The sequence below is a fragment of the Lissotriton helveticus genome, chromosome 10, assembly GCF_964261635.1.
Source record: "Lissotriton helveticus chromosome 10, aLisHel1.1, whole genome shotgun sequence".
NCBI lineage: Eukaryota > Metazoa > Chordata > Amphibia > Caudata > Salamandridae > Lissotriton > Lissotriton helveticus.
The window spans coordinates 971,215,272-971,227,599 of record NC_136071.1 but is presented as its reverse complement, the minus strand read 5'-3'; the positions used below and the strand labels follow the sequence as shown (position 1 = coordinate 971,227,599).

The window sequence follows — 12,328 nt, the reverse complement described above, 5'->3', positions numbered from 1 at the left end:
GGTACTGCAGCCTTGTTAAAATGTTCGTTGAATTCTCTGAGATTTCTAACCATATCTCCTTCTAGTATGTTAATATGTAATTGTTATATTGTTCTCTCTATGCGTTTACTGATGAATTTAATATAATTTCTTTCTTTTTTTTGTGCAGGTGGAAAAGAATATATTCACAGCAAGCTCAGATTCAGCACGCGAAAAACGAAAACAACATGGTTTTATCTCCACAGCCTTCAAGCCCACAGCCCGGAGGCCGGGCGGCGACTTTTGTTTTCGTTAAGTAACTTGCAGTTATTCCATGACATGCGAGCTCATCAAGTAACTCCCCGAACCTGCTTTTTGAATAAATTTCCCCCCACAACTTCCCCTCCCCTCCCACCCTCCCCCATCTACAAACTGGTCGGTTACCATCTCAATGCAGTTACAGTTCGGTCACATGCTCGGCCAACTAAGTGGCACTAGTCCATCAATCCCCTTCGTGTCCATTCTGCTGTTGCTCATCTCCAAACCCATGATACCGTGCAGAACCTTACATGTGCTGTGGCCCTAAAATTTTCAGCATACCCGAGTGCCACCAATTACATATCAATATCAAGTGGTCTCCCTTTCTCGCCTCTGCACACCGTTCGCCTATGAGGGACCTCTCAAGTGCCCGGCTTCAAGGCCATGGTATTGTCGCCATTTACCCCACACCTTTCGGAATTTTCTGGGACAACCTCTCGCTTTGTAAGTCACTCGTTCTGCAGCCATATAGAGGTCTAGCCCTCTCCTCCATTCTTCTACTTCTGGCCTTTCCGCCACCCCCCAGTATTTGGCAATGTCCCTTTTCGCCACTACTAATGCCAGCACCAGGAAAATGACATGCGGGCGCGGCAGGTCTACTTCGGTCACCAGTCCCAGCAGTGCCAGCTTCGGGTCCAGTGGCAGCTCTGTACCCAGTACCTCCCCCAGTTCCGTGAAGATGAGAGACCAGTACTGTTGAATCACCGCACAGGACCAGATTGTGTGGTAGAAGTCCCCCTGTTCGGCCCTGCAACGAAGACAGGTGTCGTCTATTACTTTCCCCATCCTGAGGAGACGCCTCCTATCAAAGTACGTCCTGTGCAGCACATTCAACTGAATCAGCCTCAGCCGTGACTTAATGGCCACTTCCCGGGGGTGCATCAGGATCAGCTCCCAGTCTAAATCTTCCAATTGCCCCACTTCCGCCTCCCATTTGCCCCTGAGCGTCGCCAGACTTCCAAGCATATTATTTGTGAGTGTTTTATATGTGAGGGACACTGCCTGGTGTAGTATGTGTTCCTGCAGGAGTCTCCCTTCTAGGGGTGAAAACTCCGGTATATCTTGGAGTACTATCTTCTGTGCTTGCCAAGCATGGACTAGTTGCAAGTGTTTGTACTGTTGTGTGGGATGCAAGCCAAACTCCTCCCGGAGCATCGCAAAAGTCTTCAACTCACCCTGCCTGATCACGTCCCCGATAGTAGATATCCCTATATCGTCCCACCTATGGAAGCCCTCCAGTTTTTGAAGTTCCGGAAACCAGTTACCATGCCACAGTGGTGTCTGGCGTGTCGGTTTCTTTTCCCATCCAGTGGCCCTCGTGGCCCTTATCCATGCTTGAATCGTGATCATGGTAGCGGGCAGGAGCTTCCTCCCTGACTTCCCTCCATACAAGTAGTGAAGAATATTGTGCGTAGACAAGTTATGCCTTTCTAATGCATACGTCGGGTGGTCTGCCGGTGTGTGCAACCAGTCATTTATGGGGGTCAAGTGTTCCGCCCAATAATATGCCTCCAGGTTCGGCAACGAGATCCCACCATTGTACTGGTGCCGTTGGAGTGTTTGGAGTGCTATGCGTGGCTGTTTGCCCAACCATAGGAACGATCGTAAGTCTGCATGGATTTTGGCGATCGCGGTGGTCGGGAGTGGGTAGTATTCATTCTGAAGTGCGTAGAGGAATTTCGGTAAAGTAATCATTTTGTACATTGCCGCCCTACCCAGGAGGGTGAGCGGTAGCAGCCTCCACCTCATCATATCCTCTACTGCCACTTTCATTATTCGTTCTACATTGGTCTGAAACGAGAGCTGTTTGTCCAGAGTGATATAGACCCCAAGGTACTGGAACCCTTCCGTGGTCGTGAGCAAACGGTCTGGGAGAGGCACGCCTGTCACCGGTCCCTGCGGCATGTACAAGACCGATTTGTGCCAGTTGATGGTATGTCCTGCCATTGCCCCAAAGCCCTCCAACTCTCTGAACAACGTCCCCACCGAGACCTCGGGTTTCGTAATATACAGTAGGACATCGTCGGCATACAATGAGATCTTTTCCTGTGCCTCCCCTGAAGCACTCCATGTAAAACCATGGATCCCTGGGTTCTGCCGAATTCTGGCCGCCAATATTTCTATCGTGAGTGTGAAGAGTAGCGGGGACAGCGGGCATCCTTGTCTGGTGCCCCTCTCCACACGGAATTCACGTGATAACCAACCATTAACTCGTACCCGCGCTCTCGGCGCCGTGTACAGCAACCCTATCCATTTCTGGAAGTGCGGACCAAAACCAAACCGCCTAAGCGCCGCCATGAGAAAGGGCCAGTGTACTGCGTCAAACGCTTTTTCAGCGTCCAAGGACAGGAACCAGTGCGGTTCCGTTCTATCCTTTATTTCCTGAAGCCAGTTGTGTGTCCGTCGGAGGTTAAGCTTAGTTGCTCTATCCGGCAGAAACCCTGACTGGTCTGTGTGTATAAGGGCAGGAATGACCGTCCGAAGACGTGTCGCTAAAATCGTGGCCAGCACTTTCACCTCCATGTTCAGCAATGAGATTGGGCGGTAGGAGGCACAATCCTCCTCTGGCTTGCCCTGTTTGTGTATCGGTACTATGGTCGCCAGTGCAAGGTCTCGTGGGAGCGTCCCCATTTCGTAAGCTCCAACATATAGGGCCAACAGATGACGCGCCAGCAAGTCGGCCGTCTTTTTAAAAAATTCCGCCGGAAACCCGTTGGGTCCCGGAGTTTTCCCCGTTTTTAACTTGTTTATGGCTACTCTAACCTCCTCCAATGTGATGGCCGCCTCCAGAGGGGCGCAGTGTTCTGCCTCCATTACTGGGATATCCACATCTCCCATGTACTGTAAGGCCTCTTCAACTGTTCCGAGGTCTCTGCCTCTATAAAACGCCTCATAGTGGCGTGAAAACTCCTCTGCTATGCCCCTGTCTGTCGTTTCCATGACGCCCCCGTCCCTCCTGATCTTCTCCACCCACCTTGCTGCGCGTTCTCTCCTGCTGAGCCATGCCAGAAGTTTGCCCGACTTGTCACCGACATCGTAGAGGCGGTGTAGTGTTGCTAGTGCTTGTGTCTTCGCCTCGTTAGAGACCAATTGCCTATACTCCCTTTGTTTGTCGTGCAACCTCCTCAGTACGTCTTCCCCTTTGTGTGCAATGTATTCCCTTTCTAGCGCTAGGATGTCAGCTTCTAGCCCTGCCTCCTCCCTGTGCCGATTATGGCGCTCATCCCGTAGTCTCCCTCTGATTCTGTCCCTCAGCACCGGTTTCATTGCCTCCCAGAAGGTAATATTGGAGTCTACAGAACCCTCGTTCTCCGCCACATACACCTTTATATCAGCCCTCAATCCTCGTGTTATCTCGGGGGTTTGTATGTCCCAGGCTGCCAGGCGCCACTCAGTCTCCCGCCTCACCGTGTCGTTCCCTAAGTGTGCGTACAGTGGCGAGTGATCAGATATCCCCCGTGCTTTGTAGGCGAACACGTCACCTTCCGCCAGGTATTGCCTTGCCATGAAGATGTAGTCTAGCCTGGAGAAGGTTTTATGTGCCCCTGAGTAAAAGGAGAACGTCTCCTGTGTCGGGTGTCGCCAGCGCCATGTATCGGTGAGTCCCATCTCTGCCATGTATTGTGCCAATGCCGTTTGTGTCCCCCCTCTGCGTGTTGCACCTGAGCGGTCCAGGTCGTCTGACATAACGTCATTGAAGTCCCCCCCCACTATCTGCATCGTGTCAGCCGTGTCCAATAGGATGGATGCTATTTCCCTGAGTGTGCGCGATTGGAGTTTTGGCGGGGCGTAGACTGAGATAATTGTCACATGCCGCCTATTCCATAGCCCCTGTATTCCCACGTATGTCCCCTGCGGATCGCTCCACGAGCGAGTGACAGTGAAGGGATGAGCTTTGTTGATTAGGATTGCGACTCCCCTGGCTCCTGACGTATATCCCGCATGAGTCAGTACTTTATACCTCCCCCTTGCTATGAACGTGCACGTACCTGCCCTGAGGTGCGTTTCCTGTAGGAGGACAAGGTCTGGGGCGACCCTCTTGATGTACGAGTTGACCAACCCTCTCTTTATTTTGGACCCTAGTCCATTAACATTCCATGTCAGAATGGAGAACCCCCTCCGAAGTCTCTCAGTCGCAATCAGTGTATCTGCCATACAGTATCGTTTGTCTGAGGGTCTGTAGGAGACCATAGCAACTGTTTGCGACCACGTGAATCAATGTGCATCTGACTGTTTCCCCATGAGTATTCCAGCAACCAACCTCCCCCCCAAAATCCCCAACTTGTGTTCCTACCCACTCGCCAACCCCAACAAACTAGAAGATCCCCTCCTCCCTCCCCCTCCCCACCTCCCTCCCCATCCAGGTGTGCCCCCAAGCGGGACATAACTTTCAGTAGGAGTAGGTCTGTCGCCAACCCACAACACCCTCCCTCACAAACTCTCACGGAACAACTGACAACCTAACCAATGCGCTGTTCCTGTAAACAGAAAAGGGTGACAAAGGAAAATAAAACAACAACGAAAAAGGGTTGTGGCCACTTGCGTGTCATATCCGTGTCCCGACCGACCGTTCAGCTGTCCACTTCTTCTCTATTCAGGAGTGTGAGTCTTGCGTGGTCGGCACCGTGCTGCAGTTCTTATCAGGTATATCCCGTTCTAACTGCCGTATCTCTGCTTCCAGTGGATGCAAGGAATGTTGGTCACTGTCCGACATCTCATCATTCCTGTCCGAGGCCCTGATGCGCTCACTTTCCCCCTCCGAACAGGCCTGGTCCTGGTGCCTCGATGGTGACATGTTCGCCCTGCTCGACGTCCCCGGCGACTCCGATCTCCCTCTCCTAGTGCCTGCCGACGGGCGCGGCTGGTACGGGGTCCCTGTGTATCTCGAGTGTAGTCTCCTGGATTTCCTCCTCTGCCGTTGCGGTGAGCCCCACCGCGCCTTTGCCTGAGCCGCTTTCGCCAGTTCCTCCCTCCCCGCAGCCTCCCGACTGTTAAGGATCGGTCGCTCCTCCAACCATTCCCAGGCATCATCCGGGTGGGTGAAAAAGTGCGCTTTGTCTTTGTATAGGATCTTGAGCTTTGCCGGGAAGAGCAACATGTACTTCATGTTCAATGTCCTCAATTTAACTTTCACTGCGTCGAAGGAGCGCCGCTGTCGTGGGAAGATCAATATGTTGGTGTTCTCCAGTCGGATGTTGCCCATCCTTCTCGCTTCACGTAATATCAAGTCTCTGTCCGCGAAGTTCAGGAAGCGGGCGATCACGGGTCTGGGCCTGGCACCCTCCGGAGGTTTCGCAAGGAGCGCCCTGTGTGCCCTTTCGATCACAAAGCAGGACGAGAAGGGGGCGTGCGCAAAAGTGTCCGTAAGCCATGTATGCAGGAATGCCGCCATATTGTTCCCTTCAATCCCCTCTCTAAATCCCACAAAGCGGAGGTCGTTGCGCCTGGCCCTATTTTCCGCATCATCCACCTTCCAGAGGAGCTGTCTGTGGGACGCCTGAAGCTCCGCCATATCTTTCTTGAGCATCGTGATCGAGTCTTCCGCCTCACCAATGCGTGTTTCAGTCTCGGTCACTCTGGCGGAGAGGTTCTTGAAATCCTGCCGCAGGAGCGTGACCTCCGATCCTACCTCTCCAATTTTCACCTCCAATGCCGCTCTGGAGTCCTGGATATCAGTTCTAGATGCCTGGATCGCCGCCAGTAACCTGTCCGTATCAGTGGCCCCCTCTGCAGCGGTCCCCGCGGTGTCTTTGGACGATTTCGGTGCTGCGAAGGTGTCCAGCGTGCCCTGTTTGGGGGGCTTGGGCGGGGGGTGATCTTTCTTCACCATCTTTGCTGAGTTATGGGTGCGCCCTTCTCCTAGGTGTGAGAGCCGGTGTACCTCGGTTGCCTCCTCTCGCACTTCTCACAGTGCTCTGTTTGCGCCGAGGGGTGTCCACCTCCTGACCGCTCGCCGAGACTGGCTGTGCTGGGCGGCCCCGCCTCGTATCCCCTTCGATAACCGATCCGCGTCTTGCACCCGACTGGCGTCCTGCTCTCTTCTGATCGGGCCGACAATGCCCCTTCCGGACTCCTGTGCCGCTCTGTGGTCCGCGGCCCCTGCACCCCCAACAGGCGAGGATCAGGCTCCAATGGCACGGCGGTGGCAGCGCTGTGGCCGGTGTCCCGGCTGTCGCCTGGTGCCCCAACTCATCACCGTGCCCGTGCTGTGGCTATTGCTTCAAGTTCCCCGCCTCCGTGCTACCAAACGGGGACCGCGAGGCATCGGGCGTCTTCTCCCAGATTGATCTGTGTGGGTGGTAGCTACTCCCAGTTGCCAGTGTGTTAGCAGGGGGATCCTGGTCAGCAGCACCGCTCTTGGGGCTCAGCTCTGCCAATGTTGTGCCTCAGATTCCCCTACTTCCAAACCTCTGCTCCGGGTGTGAATGCGAGGGGGGGGGGGGTCTGTCCCAGTCTCCCCCTCCGGCGTACTAGGCTGCCACGCACACCTCACTAAGCGGCCTCGCTCTCTCCGCCTCGCCGGTCCCCTGGTTGGCCGCCCCCCTCACGCCCCGGAGCTCGCCGGAGCAGTGGCCGCCATCTTGGTGAAGTACGGGCGTCTCCGCTGTCTCTGCCCCTGGGTCTTTCTGACACCGGCCGCCCCCAGGTACCTCATCCGAACCGTCTCATCGCCGGCGACGGGCAGGAAGGCAGGTAATCTCTCTGCTAGCGCCTCTGTGTTGTCCTCCGCACCTCAGCAGGTAGCGGCGCCCGCCATCTTGAGAAAGGGCGCCTCGCTCCCCGGCGTTACTTTCCGCCCCGGGCGCCCCTGTCAGCGGTCCGGTGACCTGCTCACTTCTTCTTCTGTGCGTCTACTGACGGGTCTCACCGGTTCCGGGCACCGTGTACCCCACGACGGCAGGGCAGTTGTTCCCGCCGGTGCACCTCTGGCTCACGATGGATCACGGACCGTCGGAGCGGCCGGTCACTCCCGGCGCTACCTCTGCTCCTCCCGGATTCACCTGCCGTGCACCGCTACCACGAGTGCAATCGCCCAGTCCGGCGGTGGTAGTCCTCCTCAGTCGGTCACCGCGCCGCCATCTTGTTCGGCGTCTTCCCCTCACACGCGGATGCCGCAGATAACTCGGCTCTGCTCACTCCCGCGGCTCCGTTTGTGCAGAGCGGACCTCTCGTCCCTCTCCAGGTGGCCCCCCGCTGAATTTGGGTGATTTTTCCCCCAGTGGATGTGAAAAGTATGTCGGATCTTTAGAGGCCGGCCGGGAGCTCCCGGGAGACACGTCTAGTCTCGCATGCTGCTGGCCACGCCCCCCAACAAGATTATCAATTTAATATAATTTCTTGACCTTTCATAGATCACCAGCTTTTCAAGCTCCAATAGTTGTAAGTAAGGGTTCTGGGTGCAATACCAAATGGCTGAAATCTCCCATTAGTTATCCTGTATTCACACTTTCGCTGTTTAAATTCCTTTGATTTACCCACATGGATACAGTGTATATAATTTGCATCTCAATCAAGCAGGAAATTTAGGTTGAATAACAGCCAAAGCAAAGTCACAATTATAAAAAAGTGGCATGGGATATGAAGCTATTGTCTATTTTTGATGTGCACAGTCTTGATATTGTGGTGCATTTAAGACCAGCGAGTCACTAATCAGATGTTCTTTTTATCTAGAATTGAAAAATGAGCATTTTAATCCTGAGTTTTCTTCTCTCTAGAACTAGCCACAATGTATTATTATCTTCAAGATCAAAGCTTGCTCTAAGTTGTATGGCAAACATAATAACTGTACATGGCACTGCTAGAACAAGACCAACGTTTAATGTTATCACCAATGAAATTCCCTTTGAAGTGGTACAGACCTTTCATGTTTCAAATAAAGTTAAGCAGTTTCCATTGAAGGCGATTCATGGCCCATTCTTGGATAGCAATTAGTAGGCACTGTCATGCATTTAATGGTCTGGAGAAATCTTTCATACTGCCACTGATAATACTATCAATTCAAAACACCTCCAGACTAAATACAGCTCACCACCTCTAAGAAAGCATCCTTTAACAGGGGTGGACTGTTACATAGCGATAACAGGGTGAAATACAGATGCCTAAATATCGGACTTGTCCTCAGCCTACTAAAAATCGTATGCCTGCTGAAGGTTTGAGGCTGACTAGCAACCTTAGTGCATAGCTGCCCTGCACAACTTAGCTCATTTAAGTGTAAATAGAGATATTGGATTCCAAAGGTAATTCCAGATACCTGGTTTGAGCACCTAACAGGTGCCCAATAAGGCCAACTATAGATGAGCACAAAAGATTTGGATGTCACGTCCAAAACTGATAAATCAAATGTTATCACGACCAAACATTTTCAATTTGCAAGCATCTAATAATAAATATAGCTACAAGTCGGGGCAATACCTCTCGGCTGGCATTTGAGGCAGATACTAGTTTTTTAAATAGACAAAACATGGACAATGAAGGCAAGGCGCAGTGCATATTGAAATACATGGCAGACGGGGAGTAGACACCTTAGACAAATTAGATAAGCACAAATGTAGTCTACAAAAGAGAACAACATAATCCCATACACCACCTTCAGTCTAAAAAAAAAGAAATAAGGTGTTATAGTCTTACATTCATAACATGTAAAAGAGTATTGCGAAACACTTTCAGAAGCCACATGTTTTCAACGTTTTATACCTCTATTGCCTGATGGTATTTGATTCTATCTTGCAGAACTGTTATTTGTTTTTGGTATTCTTCGTTATGTCTCTCGTAGCTCTTTATTTGCAGCACTTGCTCTTCGAGTTGCTGTTGATGAGTGAGGATTTGCTGTTTGGCATGTAGTAAATCAGCAGCTGTAGAGGTGTGACTGGTATTCCTTAGTGTTTCACCAGCCTGCAACTTTATGCAACAAAATGAAGAAACATGTGAACATATTTAAGTAATGCATATGAAACAAGGCATTAGGTGTTTCTCCACATCAAGACACAGCTGTGCTCATCAGAAAACATTTCCACACTGCTGTGTAAACCTAGTGATGTCCTGACTTAATATTTAAAGGGCACATCTGTTACAAATACTCTTCAAATGCACAGATTGTTTTTAAATAGAATTCCACTGCAACAAAGGAACTTAAAAGCAGGTTTTCACTTAATTAGATCCAAAACTCTATTTTACCCAGACTTGCATTCATCCATGAAACAACCCATGACAAATAAAGCTAAAGTTATCCTTGTGATAACTTCCTTCCTCTAGCTGCATAAGAGTTCTAACGCCCATTTGCAGGAACAGAAACTGCTGTTAATTTCAGAACTATACATCTCAGTTTGCGCACATGCGTGCATCATACAGGTCAAGAACTCTTCCATGCGCGACATCGCATGTTCCCTTCCTTAAAAAAGAGCCGATCGGTGTGTGTTTTTGACCAATAGTTGAGGCGTCATTTGGAGGGCATGGAAATAAAGTACAGGAGTAACCATCAACATAAATGTATCTTTCTTTTACGTCCTCCCTCTTTTCCATTATCAACTTGAAGGTACATACCAGTGAAATTGAGAATCAGAAAGGGAAGAGGAGGTGAAAAGGGCATTTGGCACCGTAGGCCACAATAAACAGGTTCCGGAAAACTTTTTGGACAAATCTTACACTGCTCTATGAATATGCCTCAGATGGGTGTGTGTTGACCTTCTGAGAAGCAGAGGCATATGTTGTGGAAAAACACATGACTGAATAATGCCACTGATTGCTTTAGTCTTGGTAAAATGTGCTTGGACATTGCCTTAAGGGACTTTTGGAATGCTTCCCTGCATACACAAAAGAAAACTAATAAATAATAAATAAATCACAAAAAGGTTGGCCAAAGGAATGCATGTGGCTCGTTGTTTTAACATAACAAGGTGAAGTGAGCATAATATCCTTATTTAGATGGAAATCCAACAGTACTTTTAAAACACAGGATAGATGAGTCTTGGGAAACATCCTGTCCATATGGACAAATGACGAAAAGTTCTGATGTACAAAAAGACTTTCAAACTCATGTAAGCATGTGGCTTATAACAGCAAACATATTACTAAAATCTCCCTTTAAAGAATTTTAAAACACGAGGCAAGCGTTTAAAAAGGTTACTATATAAACTTCGTTCTGACCCCCAATTAGCAATGTGATACAAAACCTGGAGGAAACTGCTGCATTAGGCTTCTCAGATAGCTTCTGATGGCCTCTTTACACACACAGGGAGCACCTCTCGAAGGCTTGATAAAATAGGCACCACTGAGTGAGAAGTAATGTTTGTTGGTATCTATATCTGCACCCCCTTCCAGAGAGGACATTATAAAAGGCATTATTCACTGAATGGTGAACAAATTGAGTCAAGTAGCAGAATGTCCTTCATTTACTCTTGTACATAATTCTGATTGAGGGACTACTAGTAGCCACCACAACGCCTAAGCTCTCTGAGAAAAGACAATGCTCTTCAGAGAAACAAAAGATGCACCAATACACAAGATATCTGTTGCTCTTTGGCTTTGGGCTTTGCAGCTCAGCATGTTCCTTATAGTTTCCCATGCTTCAGACAGCTTCAGAGTGGATAACTCGTGCCGGTATCTTCACACGTCACATCAAAGAGAATTTCTGCAGGAATGCGACCCATCAATGAATGCCCATGGTCTTCTACCGATAAATGCCTTTGCCATTCACCTAAATGCTAAATATGACTTAGATCCCTAGGGAACAGCTTGAAGAGAAATTGAACAGGGGAAACTCATGTATGCTATCCTTCCCACTCTACTGGAGATAAGGAAGAGCCTAGGGTGCTCTGTCTTCCCTGTTTGGTTGCACCCTTCCTTATCATGGCTTATCTTAAACACATTGTTCCAGAAGAGCCTTTGAACATCCAGGTGTCTCCTCAAAGAGCTTAGACATTGTGTTGGGTACTAGTAAAAACTATGTACAAGAATAAATTATGGAAATTCTGCCATTAGACTCAATTTGTTCACCCATTCAGTGATTAATGCCTTTTTAATGTCCTCTTTGGGTGGAGTGTACTTTATCCCTCGGTCAGTGGTGCCTATCATATCAAGCCTGGGAGAGGTATTGCCTGCGAGTGTAAAGAGGCTGTCAGATGTTATCTGAGAAGCCTAATGGATGGGTTTCCTTCAGGTTCTCCATCACATCACTTATTGGGGTCAGAACCTGGTTCACACACACAACAGACAGGGGAGAGTCCAAATCAGAAAGAGTCTTTTAGCGATGCACCAGCAATAGCTGAAGTTACTCCTAAGAGTCTTGGGTCTGCAGTGGTGAGACATGCACCACCTCATGTTTCTCTAAGATTTAGATTGGCAAGTGGGGTGGGTAAGGTCAAGTACTCCTTGGTGTGGTGCATCTCCAAAGTCAGGCAACTACCCTAAGGGCTAATGTGGCTGGCTATACGGAGAAGCAAGACTAGTGAGGGCCGGTCCCCTCAGTGCTTCAGCTTTTTTGTGCCTCCTGTTGTCTTTCAAGGGTAAGGAGAGTCTGACCGTGTTCCCAAACACTGGGCAAAGTCGGCATCCTGCACTTTTTCAAGCAATGGGGCTCGCCCCTTGCTTATGCTCTTCTAAACTGCCATATGTATAGTTCAGGAGCTGTGTTTAACTACAAGATGCAGTCAGGCGATGGACTCCCCTTATCAGGCTAAGACAGCAAAAGAGGCCAGTGCAAGGCTCAGTAGAGAACTGAGACTAATAACAATTGCATTGAATCAGCACAGAATAATTGCCCACAACTGCTCCTGAAATATGTATGTGCAGGGTTCTAATCATACTCACAACATGCTGCTACACAATTGTTACCCACTGTGCTACACACTAAAAAACATTGATAAGGTGTATGTAAAACATCCCACAAATGCTAAACATTTCTTTCCTGCATAATACCTTGCTATGAAAACTGTAAGCCTTTAGCTTCAGCCGATACTCTTGCAAACATTATGCTTGCCGGTTGTTAATTAAAACAAATATGCATGTATGATTTAATTCTGAATGTGCTCCTGCTGAGTGTTTATGATTTGTAGTT

At 49.4% G+C, this 12,328-nt stretch overlaps 1 protein-coding gene across 1 annotated transcript in view; it reads right to left on the bottom strand.

Annotated features, from left to right (window-relative positions):
* LOC144784158 (A-kinase anchor protein 9-like) overlaps positions 1–12,328 on the bottom strand; it is a 574,985-nt gene that overhangs the window by 273,216 nt on the left and 289,441 nt on the right. The window contains exon 6 of the mRNA XM_078662830.1: positions 8,971–9,174. Coding sequence (XP_078518956.1) covers positions 8,971–9,174 — 204 coding nt within the window. The remainder of the gene's footprint in view (positions 1–8,970; positions 9,175–12,328) is intronic.